At 47.3% G+C, this 16,657-nt stretch overlaps 1 protein-coding gene across 1 annotated transcript; it reads right to left on the bottom strand.

The window, feature by feature from the left end:
- Window positions 1-3,259: 3,259 nt before the first annotated feature.
- Window positions 3,260-15,822, bottom strand: ift43 (intraflagellar transport 43 homolog (Chlamydomonas)). The gene is made up of 9 exons (XM_080513008.1): window positions 15,744-15,822; window positions 14,326-14,421; window positions 11,374-11,444; window positions 9,152-9,187; window positions 8,472-8,518; window positions 4,843-4,915; window positions 4,121-4,196; window positions 3,966-4,028; window positions 3,260-3,758 (listed from the first exon to the last, which is right to left on the bottom strand). The coding sequence occupies exons 1-9, from the start codon at window positions 15,786-15,788 to the stop codon at window positions 3,648-3,650; spliced, it is 618 nt and encodes a 205-aa protein (XP_080369134.1). The 5' UTR covers window positions 15,789-15,822; the 3' UTR covers window positions 3,260-3,647.
- Between the last annotated feature and the right edge of the window lie 835 nt (window positions 15,823-16,657).

Genomic DNA, 16,657 nt, shown 5'->3' with positions numbered 1-16,657 from the left:
CAAAACTCTAAACACATGAGTTTTGTGTCACACTAATGTTTTGACTGAACATTAAAATCAGGTTGGTCATTATACATACTGGTAGTCTGCAAAGTGATTACATAAGTACTCAAGTACTCTTACTTCTACTTAGGTTGAATCAGTATACATTTTTATTTTTATTAGCTTTTAACTGACGCATCAGTGATTGTATTAAAGTATAGCATGTTTCTTTTCGAATAATTTCAATTAATCTTTAATGAATTTAAACACGAGGCCCATAAGAGGCTCTGATCCATGAAAACAGGGCAGCGGACACGACACAAAACTAGCATTAGCCTGAAAAGCCTTTGTAAAAGTTTGTAAAAACATGCATAGCTCAACAGCTGAAGGAGTTTTCTTTGGACATTTTACCTTTTTTTTTTTAATGAGAGAAATTTTCATTCAAATTCTCCTTATGTTGAGATTGGTGTCATCTTCTGAAGTAACCGTTTTGGTTTTGCGACATTTTCATATATACAATGTACCACCACAACGACAACAACAAAAACCTTAAGTTTAAAGGTTATTATGGTTCTATCTCACCAGTCCGGCCGAATCAGGATGAAGTTGCCGCCCCTAAACTGAAATATGTTTGAAACCTCTGCTTTAGACTTAATCCAGTGTTACACTTTTATCCACCTTAACGGTGGACAAAACAAAACAGACGCCCTGGTCTGTGGCAGCCCGCTGACATGGAACTGCTCAGGGCGCTGGCGGGGAACCAGCGACGGGCACGCGGCCCCCCGGCGGGAATCAACTGCACCTAATAACTCTTGAGCTTCAACGCGTCTGTCCTCACCCCTCACTCTGTGTCTGAGGGGCCCGGCCTCAGGCCCCGGCTATCTCCACATCTCCCCATTTGCTTTAATTACACCTCAGCATATTGCTTTCGGGCCATATGGAAGGGAGATATTGAGAACAGATAAGATGTATAAACTTCTGTCAACACCACAGCATATTAAGCAGAGCTGGAAGCATATTAGCTCCACTCCATCCTTCCAATTAGCGCCCAATATCAAAATACATTAGGACAAGCCTGTCGACGGAGAGCAGGGAAAAAAACATTACATAAATGGGGCCTTTTGCTGGTTTTTTTTGGTCTTTTTTATTAAAATTGTATTACTTCCCCCGTTTGTTTTCTTTGCCACTAAATGAAAAGTCATTTCCACCGGGGGGGGGGGGGCTATAAAAACACAGATAAATTGCCCATTTAAAGCCAGTGGCCTGAGAACTCGCCGTGCTCAACTGCCGCCTGAAGGTTTTACCTTCAGAAACAAACTGCTGCTTTATAAATAAACCATATATGGGTTCACATGAGGGGAAAAAAACTTGGCCGTGTGGACGCTGGGAGCTTTTTCTCGCCACAGCGGTGCGCGCGTCCCGGCAAAACAAGGAAGGGCTTCTTTTTTCTTTTCTTTTTTTTTAAACGCCGTCATTACTACAGCGTCCTGAATGAAATATTGAATTACAAAGGCTTGCGTGGAGGCGGTGTGGATTTTACAGCAGTAATGACCCCCATTATTTTAATAGAAAAACGTCAAGGCAAAAACAAATCGCGCGCCGGATCCACGCCGGCTCTTATCGTCCGATCTGACGGCCGCGGGCCCAACGTGGAGTCGGACTGCGCTCACCTCCCAGTGACTCCGCTCCTCCGCCATAACCACCAAGCTTTCTAAAAAGAACGCGGGACTGTCGTCCTCGCCGGGGGATGATGTATACACTGTAGTCGTTTTTTTTTTTTTTTTGATGTGATCGAATTCGCCGCACCCAGACAGTGAGAGGTCGTTTGTTGGCCCCGGCCGCGGGACCGGGGACGGATCCACGGCGAGCGACGCGGGGAGAATAAAGGAAGAGGAGCAGAGCGTTGCGGAGAGGAGGTCACTTTGAGAAGCTCGGATGCGAGCGCTTTGCCAAACAGCGTCTCTGGATCTTCCCCTCTCTCGCCATCTCTAATCCCCTCTCTGATCCACCGGTGTAGCCGGGGGGGGGGGGGGGGGGTGGGTGGGGGGCAATCATTTCGGGCCCGGCCTCAACCCGCGATCGCCCCCGGGTCCCTAAATCGGAGTCCTAGGCCCGTACCGCAGTCCGGCTCAGACGGCGCCGGCTGGCTGCCAGCGGAGGAGTGGCAGGCTTAAGCCGTTTCCAGAGAGACAGCTAGAGGTTGTCTCTACATGGATGGGCACTTCGCAGCTCGGCGGGGGCAGGAGGAAGGGGCAACGCAGCAGCTGCTCGGGGCATATGGGCAGAATTCATTAAGTCTGGCCAAATAAGCCAATTGTGGAGGTGGTAAAAAAAAAAAAAAGAAAAAAAAATGCATTTGTATGTCAGATAGAGAAACGGAGACCACTCACTGAATTTAAGCACGGGGATAAAGAAATTCTGCCACGCAGAAGTATCCCGTGTGATAGATGCGTCCTGAGGTGTTTTCGCCTGATGAAGTTGATTCAAGGGAGAAAAAAAAAACTCTGGATCTATTTGTGTTGGCCAGTGATTGAGCTGTTAAGACGCATGGATCGCGTGTCCTTCAGGACTTTTTTTTTGCTGTGCATCTCCAAATGTCCCGAGACCACTCTCCGCCTGAGAAATAAACCCAATCACAATCTGTAAATGTTACAGCCGTTTCCTAATAGCCCTGGCCCGACTGTGGAGGATTGCATTTATATTCACACGCATGAACCAAAGACTAAACTGAATGCTGATCCACGCCAGCGACGCATGTTGAACCCAGGAAACGGTTCCCCTGCTCTTTTGCTCTGAAGCAACTTTGTGTTGTTAGGAGTCAAAAGTAAACGCCTGACGTCTTGTTCACGACTTCCACCCGTTCCTCTTCATCCGGTAAAAAAAAAAAAGGTATAATGTATGCTAATCCCCCACGTGTCAATAGGAACTCTGCTCAATGCATTTGAGATAATAGTGAAGACGGGGTTGCTCCTATCGAAGAGCTGGAAGATAAAGTCAATGGCACAGTCAATAACAATAAGGTTGTAGGCTTTAATGAGGAATGTTAATTTGAACACAATCAAGTGGATTTCAGCTTAGCTGATTATCAACCTTGGACTTGTATGAGGGTGTTGATAATGCTGCTGGTAGAAGAGGGCATTTTTATCTGCAGCCGCTATTTTCAGAGGGCCTTTTTCTTTTTTTCTTTTTTTCCAGAAATCACTTTGCCTTTTGGCTGTTAAAGTTAAAACTATCAAACAAAAAACCTGGAGAGACCAAGTGAGACAGGACAGCACCTGAACACATCTTTATTTAGAAAACCTCTTTGGACATATACTTTCATAAAATATAAATTAGGTTTGCATTTCTAGAAGAAAAAGCATGAATGCTGAAGGAGTCTCCAGTGCTGAGAGGTTGTTTTCTTTTGATTTAATCGGAAACAGTTAAAGATATATATTTATATAAATAAAAAAAACATTGTAGCAGTGATCTAATGAACAAGCTGCACGTTTTGACATTTGAATGGTTCAAAGTGTGGCACGGACAAATAATAAGACGGATTTGGATCCCCTTCAGCATTCACACAATAGAAGTTAATATAACTAAATTGTACGTGTACTAAACATCCACCCGTCGTTCCCACTGGAGCCACGGGAGGGTGTCGGTTCAAATCCCCTCCGTCCTCCTCAGGGCACGGGAGAGACGGCCGGCTCGTCGCTCTCTCCTTGATCCCATTCCATCAGCAGCTCCGAGGACACTTCGGTAAACAGATGATCCCAGTCCCAGCTCACATCGTCCTGCGGAGCCAGCGCCGGACAAGAAGGATTTAGAAAGGCAGAATTGGGAGACAAACCCGAGGAAGGAGAGCGAGAGGGTGTTAATGTACACATCATAAATCTTGATTACCTGGGAGAGCGAGTGGCAGCCCCCCCGGAGCTCCAGAAACAGCTGGACAGGCCGTCGCCGGGGGGCTCGCAGGCTATATTTACTGAAAACCCACTCACCTCTTTCACCTCCTGCTCCGGAGCCAGAACCTTGGTGAGGAGCTTCAAGTCGATCTCTCCGTCCTGATGAAAGAGTGTAAAAGAATCTCCACTGACGCAGGGGGGGAAAAAATCCACCATCAAAATAAAAGACATGAGAATCAAGAGAAACCTACTAAGGTCTGGAAGGCAGAATAACGCTTCAGGTCGTTGTCCAGATCTCTGTAGGTCATCACCCGGTTCACCTGGATGCTGGCAGAGAGAGAGACAGGAAGTCAGGAGGGTCGACAAGAAGCAGTGCTCCGCGACGCATTTCAAAAACCCAAAAAGCGGCACGTCGCAGAGAGAAGGGGACCTTCGCCTCACGCGCGAAGCAGGACTGAGAAGTGGCTCCAGATAAGTTTGAAGTTTATGCACAATTAAGCTCTAAGACTTCAAGCAAAGGCCGCAGAGAGCAGGAGATGGTTGCCAAGTGTTAAACGCTTCAAATTGAAACCCAGCTGCTTATCTGCGGGCTGGAATTAAGTGGGGGGGGGGCTCCGAGAGTGGACGGGGCCTAGCAGTGCATGCCAGTCCTACTTACTGCACATTACACGCTACATTGCCCCCGCAATGAGTTCAATGTGGATATTATCTCGCACGGAGAGCAAGCCCCAGCCTAATAACCTCCACCGCTGTCATAGCCTTGCTACATATTCGACACATGTCGGCGTGTCCCTCACTGCCCTGTAAATCAAAAGGGCCCCGGTTAGTAAGGACCCGGCGAACGGAGTTGCATAAATCACACCCAACTGTTATTTCTCCATTTGGGCCCCGATAAGGCAAAGTGGAGGACGGCTAACGTCACCGACACCGATCCAGTGTCCCGGGTTCTGGGGTGGGGGGGGGGTCTCGGTACCTCGGGGGGGCGGCGACTTGCAGAGTGAGATCTTCTTCTTGCACTTCGTCCAGGTCCGGAATCACGGGAATGTCTGCGAATGGCAAAACGGACACCAGACGTCAGATCGTGGCGGAAGTGGAACATTCCGAGAACAGTGGACTCCGTCATTTACATACCGCTACAGAACTCCTGATTAAATACAGCAGATATCAAGTGTGTGTGTGGTCAAATCGGTGTGGCAGCCCCCCCCCCCCGCCCTCCCCACCCCTCCCCCTCGCTACATCCTCATAAGAGCCGCCCTGTCACAATAGCCATGCGGCCATGAATATTCAGGAGGCGAGGCGGCAGCTCATCCCCGCTGCGAGCGGGGCGCCGGCCGGGGGCTCCCCAGAACGCACCCCCTGCTACCTTAGCATTTGGGCCCTGTCAGTGGCGCCCACCCCCAGGACCCGCGGTGGCCGGCGGGGGCCGACCTCCGTGTCCGCTCTGCCACTCCGACTGGGGGCGGCGTCCAGCCACGTGCAAGAGAATTTGCCCGCGGGCCCATCTGTGTGGGGTCGGAAGTCACGGTGCGGCCCTTGGCAGGAGCCGCGGCGCCGGGCGGCGCCGGCCCGCTGCTCAGACAGTAGGAACCCTCTTTAATTGGCAAAACGCAGCGGGGCAGAGGATGGCTCCACTCCCAAGTAAGGACGGGGCAAACTTTCACAGCATTTCTGAGATTATGGCAGGGGGGGGAGAAAATAAAAGATGGACGGGGAAAGAGGTCTGAACAGATTGGTTTGGAAAAATGAGCCTCGGGAGAAACAAAAAAAACGTGCAGCGTCGTGCGAGAGGTCGCGCCGAAGCCGCTTTCCTGTCACGGAATCAATTTGGCAGGACATGACGGAGAAGTGGCTTCATCTGCCTAAAACCGCTTCACAGTGCGGTACAGCTCGGCCTCCCAGCTTTTGGGTGTGATGTGTCTTTCCTCAACAATGTTTTCGGAGAGGGAGAGAGAGACAGAGAGAGGGAGAGAAAGAGAGAGGGTTGTCAGTAATCTCCAACCACAGTGCTGCACCCTGAGGGGAAAGTCAATAGAAGAGCTAAATAGAGGTGAGGAGATGGAAGTCTGCATCTGATGTGAGGAAATATCTTGGCATCTGTGTCACCGGTTTCTTCAAAAATACCCCCCCCCCCCCCCCTAAAAAAAAAAAAAAAAAAAAAAAAACCTCAAGCTGACAAAAGATTGATCTCTGATGAAGTAAAGTGACAATATTTCTGGAATTTCACATCAAGTTCACGCTCTGCCGAAACTTATTCCGTTCTCTTTTTTAATTAAACCAAATTAAAAATGCCACGCTCGTTTAGCCGCTGACAAGATTCATCTGTGTTTCTGATATCCAAATAAATGCGGGCGCAGGTATTTCATATTCATGAGGCTCCGGTGACACTTTGTCCTCTCATTTACAAAGCACAGCGTTCAGCAGAATCCGTCCCCTCCGGACCCCCAATCAAATTTAATGGTCTTAGTGCAATGACATCAAAAAGCTTCGCCGTCCGGCTCGGCAAACAGCTTCCCGGGTCGACTGTCTGTCCACGCCGGCCGCCTTTCTTTTCCATTCCAGCCCCCGTGATGCACTATTAACACACCGTGGAAGGGTTCGCCGTGAAGCGCGGGGCGACTGTTGTCTATATGCAAAGTCTATTATTAAGTGAAAAGCGTTTGAGCAACATTTTTCAAACGAGTTTCAAATTCAACCTACCGCCGGAGGTCAAGTGGGGCGTGAAGGCGGCTGCAAACGAGCCGGCGTTTTTTTTTTTTTCTCCTGACGCAAAAAAAGGAGGCAACTCCATCAAGGAGGAGGCCACGTTAACACACGCTCACTTCCTCCCCGCTCGCTCAGCTGGACGCGCATCAAGGTGGCTTTTTGTCTGGCAGCGGGCGAGGAGGCCACGCGGAGCGCCTTATTACGCGCTGGCGTCCGGCGTCCGCGCCGGAGCATGTAAATATCAAAAAGGGGATAATTTGCTGTGGATGTAGACACGCTCCCCGCGGCGGGCACACACGCCACTCAGCCACTTTTGGTGGGAGCGCCACGTCTCTACACGTCACTCGGGGGAGCTCCTATAATCTGCGCGGGGGGGAGGGGGTCCAGGCAAATGATTACCTCGGCACGCGGAATCTATTTGAAAGGCTGATGGGACAATATTGGGACACGTCGCGGTCCGAGGGCGAGACGGTGGCACATGAAACAAGACCGGTGTGTTTGTGATACTGCTGCTACTTTAAGTGGCCGGCAGGAAGTAGTGGGGGCAGCTGATAGGGAGAAGGGAGCAGTGGGGGGAGGGGGGGGCAGCCCCTCTCTGCGCTCGGAGCCTGTGGACATCAGGGATAAGGGTGGGGACATAATCAAGATGGCAGGGGCTATCTCACTAACCCTCAGCACTGTAATTTCCACTGCCCCTGCCTCCAGCGCTGCATTAAGAGGTCTCCCTCCACACGGTAATCGTCTTTCCGCCGGCATTAACCGCAGGAACACCCAACCTGTGGACACCCGGCGTGCGAGGCAGCGCTCCGGCCATTTCAGCGACAACAGCTGAATTCATTTTACCATCCCGACGCAAGCAGTGCACCTCAAAGCCGGCGCTTTATCGCCGCCATTCGTTTTTCCCCCCCATCACAAAATCCCGCCGTCCTTTATCGCGAATGCTCTTTTTCAAACGCGGAAACACAAATGATGAGGGGAAAATACAGCCACAGTGAATTTCAAATTTGTGTTTAGAATGTTGGGAGAATTTGAGAAATGTACATTCTTTAGAAGTTCACAGAGAAATCCCAACTAGTTATATATTTCATTAAATGAACAAATGCGACCTTGAAGGGGGTTTTTTTGGGGGGAAATGAATCATTGAAATTACAAGTAGCTATAAAATACATGAGGTTTTGTTTAAGTTGTATAAATCATTATTAATTTTCTGATCATTATTGTTTTTTTCTGAAGGAGGGGGGGGGTTACTTGTTTGAAGTCATTTCTAACAGACGGACTCCAGTTACGTTATCTTATTGGTATTTATCAAAATAATTTCTGAACTCTCCTCCAATATCTGTAAAGCCGGCAGTTCGCTGGCTGAAACAATCCCCTGTATTTCTGCCTGCTTTGCGCCGCACAATTAAACCTTGGCCAGCGGCTTGCCGTCATGGCCGCCGCCTCAGTCTTTTTGCGTCGTTTGTAGTGAACAGTCGAGCCCCCCCCCCCCCCCCCCCCCCCGAGGTCACGCAGTCAAAGCAGCACTTTCACCTCTGGATCTGTATTCAGCAGCGCCGGTTCGAAGGGAACCTGTGCGTCTCGCTTGTGGCCGACTGTGTTGTGCTTGAACACCTCCGGCCATCAGCTCCCGACTCCCAACATTAATGGATAAACGCATTCTCATGTTCATCAGAAAGCCTCGCGTCCGCACGCCGGGACGTGCGGACGCTCGGATCCGGGGGGAGAAATATGACCCCGGCCTCAGTGGGAAGTGATGATCTGACTGCCTGCTTATCTGCTCTACTTTCAGAGGATGAATGTGGGCTGAGGAGACACCGGAGGACTCCTTCTTGCCCGTGAGGAGGCGCGGCTGCAGAGTTGGGGGGGGGGGGGGTGCTCTTACTGCGAGGGTGCTCTTACCTCCTTCATCATCCGATCCCTGGGGAGTCTGTGGTCGCAGGCGGCGGCTACAAAAACAGGGAAGTGTGAGAGAATGAATTATTTAATGCCTTCAAAAAAACCCAACCTGACAGTGATGTCATCACTGCCACTTGGTCTTCACTTGGCTGTGGGGAAAGCTTGCTTTACTTGTGTCGGACTCAAACTTTGGAACACAAAATGCTATATGCTGTTTGAGTGGCCAACAAGATCACCTCCAAGACCCTGGTGCGAACACGCCGGGCCGGAGGCGAGTGAGATAAGTAGTAGTGAGACGAAAAGCGCAGCAAAAGAGATTGTTCTTCGCGTAAAAGCTCCCGTCTCGCTATTGCTGCGCTGACGAGTGAAACACACACGCCTGCGTCCTCTAGCTGCCTCTTCCTCACGCTGACGTCTATTCTAGTCCCAAAATGATGAGAGGAAGAGTAACGGGGAGGAAGAGGGGAAAAATAAAACAACAACAAAAAACTTGAATAACAAGAAAATGGCAATAAAAGTGGCGGCAACAGTCACGCTGTTGTTTTTAATCGTGTTAAGTGATTGTTCTTGAAAGGCAGGAGGGGGGTTAGTTGTAAGCAAGGACGATCTGAAAGTGCAGCGTCTTTCCCACTTTAAACACAAAAAAGAGTTAAATATCAATGTGGCGTCTTGGGTTGACTTACTCTTCCAGGTCCTCCGCTGCAGGCCTTCTTGAAGATCTGCACACGAGAAGAGAGGCTTGGCTCAGGCTTGGCTTTCAAAATAAAAACAATCTAAAAATACAAATCACAGTCCTTAATAGCTGCAACGTACGGGGCTTCTCCTCCTGGATTTAGCATCTATTTCCAGACTTCTTTTCATTTGCTCAGCGCAGCTTGACGGGAGCACGCCGAACCCCCAAAATACTGCGCTTCACACTTCTTTACTCAGCATTTCTACCACAGCCTTTTTTTTTTTTTTTTTAAGGAAAACATCACACCTGATGTCAAGGATGGACAAAAATACCTACATACTGCTGAAATAAATAGCAACAAACACATACAAGTTATAAAAAAAAAAAGAAGCATGTTTTTGTTAATTCAGTAAGTGATTTTATAAGCGCCTGATGTTTTCTGATGGATCTGAATCCTTGATCTCTTGGTTGAGTACTGCCCCCTACTGGTACTAAAGGGAACTCATCCTCTGCTGCAACACTTTTCAGTCACTTGACACTATCAAAACTCAAGAGCAAAATCTCCTTGTATCATCAAAATCCGTGAGTATTTAACTCAAACAGAAATTACAGGAGAACCAAGTCAAAAATCAAACCAGATGAGACGATGAGAAGTGTTCTCTGCTTAACACCTCAGGCAGATCTTTCTTTTTCTGTCTTCTTCTTTCTATCACTGCTTTATTCTGTTGTACGCTGCATTATGTTTGAACCCTCTAATACCAATATCAAAGACAATGTCCAGGTCAACATTTCACCTCGGGCAAAGAAACTCCAAAGTTCCTAAGAGGAGGACAGACGTGACGACTCGTCCTTTGTAGACTATAAAGACAGGAGGAGTCCGGGTCACTCCCGGTCCACACTGAGTTCACACCGACCGGGTGTGAAGGTGCAGGGGCCCACCCAGGCAGAGCGGAGGGGAGAGGAGAGAAGGGTGGAGGAGGAGGAGGAGGAGGAGAGCAGCAGTGGGAGCCTACCTGCCTGCCCTTGGACTGTGTCCTGTCTGGGGGGGGTGGGGGGGGTGGAGGTGGGGGGGGTAGTGGGGGGTGGCGACACTTAAGACACATTACAGACCCTTTGATTAAGACTCATGTAAGGCAAAGCGATAGACATGGTAAAACTGTCTGGAAAAAGTTGTTAGGGATAAAATATATTGTGACAACCTGGTTTCAAAGGTTCATCAATAAACTGACAGATCATTTAGTGTCAATTAGAAGTGATAGATCGACAAATCCAGGGATTTCTGCGCTGGGATTAGTGGGAGGAGGGCAGCGGTGATTGAGCATGAGGGGTGACATTGAAGGGAAAAAGTCCTTGCTGGTTCCAGGGGGGACCATTACTTACTTTGTTTCAGAGGGGATCAATGCACGTGCGAGCCCTTTTTTTTTTTTTTTTTTTACACCTCCTGTATTTCAATCACTTCCAGACCCGGAATCAAGTCGGGGCTGGAGCAGGAGCGGAGGAGCGACGCAACTGACCTTCTGCGAGACGAGGGACGTCGCTTGAGCTTGCTGTTTTTCCCCCGCTTTGCACTAACGGTGCGGCAAACTACGCAAATAAGCGCAATTGACTCCGCCTGTTCACTCCAATACATCTCCTATACTCAGACCCCCGACTGAAGCTGGGGGAGAGAAGCACAGTAGCAGGTGGGGGGGAAGAGAAGGAAAAAAAAAAAAAACCCTGCTAGACAGTATATTGAAACATCTCATGCTCAGTCAGTCATGTACAGTATTGAGATTTAGATTTGTTAGTTGTAGACGAAAGCTTTTTTTGGGTGGTGGGGGGGGGGGCACATGCCTTCCATCTGTTCTGGCGTTGTCGTGAATTCTCCACGTTGTGCTCCCCGTGTAAAGAGCAAACTGCAGTGGTAAGGGGTGATTAAGTGGCTTGAAACCCCCCCTGTGATGAAGTGGCGAGCTGACTAACAGTGCCCTCCTGTGGCTGATGCATTAACCATGTCAATTACCGCCTCGCTCGCAGATGAAGACGAATGGAGAGTTGCCTGCTCGGACAGGCTCCCTCTAACCTTGTTGATTCGCAGCCCGAGTGCCAAATATTCACTGATAAATAAGCTCATTCAACAGCATGAGAGTTCATTAATAACACATAACACGGCAGCGGGCTTCCAGAGAGGAGGGACGGAGGGACGGAGGGATGGAGGGATGGAGGGGATGGAGGGGAGGTAAAGACACTCACTTGGCAGAGCCAGGCCCCGAGCTCTCTTCCGCCCAGCCGCCCTGCCGCCGTGTCGGTTTAGGAGGAGGGCCCTGGAACAGGAAAGGTCTCCCGTCAGCAAAACAGCTTCAATGAACGGTGGAGGAATCCTGACCAAATGCATTTCCACCAACGCAAAGTTTCCCTCTTTTCGCGGATGAAGCACAAACTACAAATATGATTTCATCATCTTTGTGATGTCAGACGTCAGAAGATGTCAGACAACAGATTGTGCTTCATGAGGGCAAGAATATGAATAAAGGAAGAAAAAAAAAGAAGTTTTTGAAGAGAAATTTGCCAGTAGAGGGCGCTCTTCTACAGCGGTAGTCAAGACACCCAACAGGAATAAGGCAGCCAAGTGTGATAAAAGGCATCAAATAGGGAGATGAATTGTCTTGTTTAAGGTGTTTGACACATGAGCCTCAAAACTCTGCTCTCGATTTGTTAAACTTTCTCGTTTGTGGTAAACGGGACTTATATCTACGTCAAAGTGTCAACCGCACATGCTTGGATGGGCATTGTTTATTGTACTTTGCCTTCTATTTGCGGGCCGACGGACGTATGGCGCGGAGTGTGGGAACTCGGGCCGAGCTTAAAAATAGACCGAGGGGAAAGAAATGACCCTCTCACTCTGTAATTCTTTGATTCTGAAAATAGTAAAACGGGTATGCATATTTGATGCTGGGACTGGGACCCTGAGACCAGCAGCTGAATGAATGAGTGAATTCCTCAGAGTGCTGGGCACTGGACAAATGAATCACAGGGAGAGGAAAAAAAGAAAAGAAAAGAGAGAGCGGCACAACATTTCTCATTACTAAATTGGGTCTGCAAAGGACAAAGTGTTCATGAAGAATTTCTTTCATTTACGATGGAAGAGGAAATAATCTTTCATGGCTGGTTCCTTTACCGAAGCCATTTATAAATCTGAATGTCACCATTAAGCAGGGTGGGGGGTGGGGGTGGGGTTGGGGGGGGTCCGCTCTGCCCGTACATTACCATTAAACGAGGGAGCCGAAGCCGAACGAGCGCTCTTAACTTTGTGTAATTAGTAACTGTCTCTTTAACAAGAGCAGAAAGGATTAGAATGACGACAATGACAACAAAGCCTCGTTCCAGGATTCCTTCCAGTGATGTGAAATCCTCCCGCCAATGACTCGTTTTCCTGGGAGACAAGACAATGAGGTCAAGTGCCCTGGAGGGTCCCTACTTTTCTTATCCGACCTCTATTTCCCTCAGCAAGAATGGAGAGGATCAGAAGTGTCCCGAGGAAACAAAACAGAGCGGAGAGGCCCGCTCCTTCCTGACCAAATATGCACTTCAACCGCTGTCGTAAAATAGTTATGGCTATTAAGGCAATTAGCAGAGGCCTCATGGCTTCTAATTTGGTATCCCTCCTCCTCCGCGGTCTCTGGGGTGGAGGAGGTCTGGTGGACAAACCTCGGGAGCCCAGTAAAGCAACCGAGTCTTTGTTTAAAAGGACGTCAGGAATGTGGCCAATCAGTCGGGTATTTTAGGAAGAAGAGGACAGAGTTGATAAACGAAGGCCACACACACACACACATACACCCACACACACGGAGTTGCACGACACTCCAGAAAAATGTATTGCATGTGCACAGGAGGTCAGGAAGGGCGCGAGAATCCTGCTTCATAACTTTACAGCAGTTGGCCTAATTTGGGAAGATTAGCCTAAAGCAAAAGCATTGCTGGAATTTCTTTTTTTTTTCGTTGGGAATGTTGGCTGATTGTTTGCCAGACCAGGAGACGCGACTGATTCCTTAAATGCCAACGATGGTGAAGCTGCTGGTCGTATTTAAACGGCTACTTCCAATATGAACGTACCATCAGGGCCCCCGGTAGTCAGACAAACAGTTTTCTACACCATCACACCGAGTTCAAAATGAAACGATACGAGCTTCTTGTGCAGACTTTAAGATTTCTTTGAGAATAATCAGCCTTCATCAACAGCTACTGATGAAGAATTGAGGGGGTTTTTTTACGGCAAGATAAAAGTGTTGCTCCTGTAGTTTTAGATCAGTCTGAATTAATCCGGTTTTCAGTTTGGCCTTGATTCAGTTGGTCAGTTAGTTTGTGGTTATCGAGTTGAGCATTTCTTTTTTTTAGGTCTTTGATCCACCCTGAAGTTTTTCAAATGGTGATTTAAGATATTTAGAAGATAACATGTGATTTTGTTCGTAAAATACAAAAAACAAAAATGTAAAAATGCAGAACACACTCTCTGGTGGAGTTGTTTGGATTTTTAAGCCTCATAATTGTTTTTACTTCTAGTCACAGCTGTTTGGATTTTATATTGAAAGGTTGACCTCACCAGATCCCAAATACAAACTTCACCCTTGAAATTAACTCATTCGTGCTCCTATTATTATCTTTATCTTGTGGTTTATCTCAGCACAGAACTGAGATGCTGATATCTAAATATTTACAGACCTGGACGTTCCAATGCAGTTTGAATCAGACTATTTACACACGCACAGTCAATGTGTTTGAACTACTTGAAGGCTTTGTGGATGTGTAGTAGCAATTCAAGGATTTAATGCAAGAATAGAAGAACCAGGGCATTACTGCTGGCATTTGTGCTTTATAGTCTGATGAGCAACTCAGATTAAACCCTTCATTAGAATGTATATTAAATCTTTACATCGGCCAGGTTCCACTATGGGGGACTGTAAGTTAAATGGTCAAACTGTTCCAACAGCAGAACCTATGTGACGACATCGAAGAGAATAGAAGTGATGTCTGGAACGGCACCAGAAAAAGCCATGCAAAGTTGCTCTTATTATCATGCCACCTACCTCATCATCCTCATCCTGTAATACGTGCATGAGATAAAAGCAAAAACGCACATTCGTGAAGCCCTTCGTAAAGTTCGACTGCAGCAGGTGGTTTAGCCTCGATTCCCCCGCCATCACTTACGTCTCCCCCCGACGCAGAAGTGGAGGACTTCCTCGTGTGACGAGAGTCTTCCAAAGCGTCTGCTGCAAGGCGGGCTCTGCGGCCAGATTTGGCCACCTGAAAAAAACAGAACAAAAAAAAACATGATTTTAATGTGGGAAATATAGATCACACTTCAAAGCACCAAGGCTACTTTCGACAATGATGCGCAAACGTTTGACGTGACTCATCGGAGCAGAAGTCACAATAGGATGTGAGCAGCGTTTTCTTGCGAAGCAGCATCAGTTCTTCTTAAATCCTTCTGTCGCTTCAAACCCGCACAGGTCTGATTGTGTTGAGATCAGAGCTCGATTGGCGCCAAATCATGTACTTTTTAGGTATTTCAAACACTGGCTCCATGTTTAAGCTTGTTTAATCAACAGTCAGAACCTTGGTGCCGATGTGACATGATGAGTAAGGAGCCATAATCAAACCAGCCTAAAAGGTTTCACATAACTTGACATGTGTACTCAGTTTCAATTCAAGGTAGACTGGAAAAAAGATACTGGGAGTTTTATTTAGGATGACTGTAACAACTAGTGACCTGGCTGGAAGTGTCCCAGACGAGATAATGATCACCCACGGTCTTAATCTCAAACTGCTGGTACAAATGCTTTTATTCTCCCACATTGAATACTCTGTGTTCATTTGCCACCTTCTGAAGCAAGACAAAGGAAAGCCAGGGCAATTCTATTTCTCTTGCACCATTCCAACACCAGGCCTTTCACATTAAAGCAAGTTGATTGAGAATCTTGATCTCGAGTGTTCAAGATTATGAAACTCATTAAAACAAAGTGGTTAAAAAGGCACAAAAAGGAACATTTAGTAAACGTCTTCCTGACAACCTCAAGGGTCTGAATGTTTCATATTCTACAAGTGATTCTGAGATGTATTTAGGCCAGAGACCATTCACAGCGTTGTGGTGACCAGAGGAGATATTTTGAAGTGGATCCTATGACTCACAGGCAGCCAGTGCAGAGACTGGGGGAAATCCAAAGTAGAAAGGATCGTGTCGTTTATAAATTGACTTCGAAAGTGGAAAAAACAGAATCGGGAGAGGAGAATTTACACGTTGCGGGGAATTTAGCCGAGCATGGTTCACTGTTTACACAACGTTAGTTAGGTTTTGACAAACTTAAACGTCCGTGCTTCATCTTTTTTTTTTTTTTTTTAAATGCCTGCACTTGTATTGCTTTTCTAACAATTTAACGCTGAAACATATTTCTCTCTGAATGGCTCCGGACGGACACTTTACGCAGAGCTAACGGCTAACTCGTTAGCATTAGCCCGCCGTGACCAGTTAAAGTGCGGCTCTGAGCGGCTTCCACACCAGCCATCTTCACGTTTCTTCTCACAGTGAGCGAGTGTCGAACAACGCGCGTCTCCCACGAGTCACTCACGTGTTTTACCGTCGCACCATCCACGTTCCTGAAGCTATCGTCCATGTCTCTCTCTCTCCCTCCTCCTTCCTCCGGGCGCTCAGCGTCTTCCGGGATGTCAATAAACGTCACGTAGCAACGCTCACCATGGCAACGCCGATCAGAAAGCGATCGCGTGGGAACGTGCTCAGCGTGAGCGCAGCATCCAGGCAGGATGCAACTTTATTAACAGTGATTAGATTAGATTAGATTATACTTCACAATAAATGTTGTCCTACTTCTAAAAGGTAGATCATTTATTCGTGCTAATCATCTCCTTCAATCTTGTACAATTTCTTTTTTTCCTATAAGTTTATTCAGACTGAATATTGATTTGTTTTGGACTTATTATGCATTACTAAAAAGTAAAGCCTTTTTTTTATTTTACCTTTGCCAACAGACACTGGGGCGAAGATTATATTCTTCTTCTTTTGGGTTTAACTGCAGTTTTGGCGAAGACTGCATGTATTTATTAAAGCAGATGGGAGAGGAACCTCATGGAGGAGGTCAAAGGAAATTAAAGGAGATCAGCATCTGTTGTTATGGACGTGGAAAAAACTATTCATCCCAATTACATAAAACCTCCAGGGGCGGTTTGTCATCATCTATATGGGGAATAGATTGTATTTTGGGATGTTGACGGCTAACTGTTTTCAAATAAATAACCCCAACAAATGCAAAAAATGTCCCATACAAAGCGGATGGAAGAGGCACCTCATGGAGGAGGGCAGTGTCTGTGACCATGGATGTAACAAAAGCTATTCACATGAATTACATGAAATGTTCAGGTCACAAAATTGTCTAAAACATGTTTTTGTCATAACGCTGTCAGTTTTAATCCAGTTGATGTCAAACAAATGCCAAAATGTTTAATTTTCAATTCCTGATCCTCTGCC

Source organism: Blennius ocellaris, assembly GCF_963422515.1.
Source record: "Blennius ocellaris genome assembly, chromosome: 17".
In the NCBI taxonomy this organism is placed as follows: domain Eukaryota; kingdom Metazoa; phylum Chordata; class Actinopteri; order Blenniiformes; family Blenniidae; genus Blennius; species Blennius ocellaris.
Note: the sequence above shows the minus strand (reverse complement) of the source record. Positions and strands in the feature narration are given on the sequence as shown.

Excerpts from the sequence above, each read along its gene's own strand:
- ift43 (XM_080513008.1), bottom strand. The coding sequence starts at position 15,788 with ATGGACGATAGCTTCAGGAACGTGGATGGTGCGACGGTAAAACAC. Across the intron at positions 14,422-15,743 it reads ATGGTGCGACGGTAAAACAC|GTGGCCAAATCTGGCCGCAG; the intron begins GTGAGTGACTCG and ends TGTTTTTTTCAG. Across the intron at positions 4,916-8,471 it reads GGGATCGGATGATGAAGGAG|ACATTCCCGTGATTCCGGAC; the intron begins GTAAGAGCACCC and ends TGCCATTCGCAG.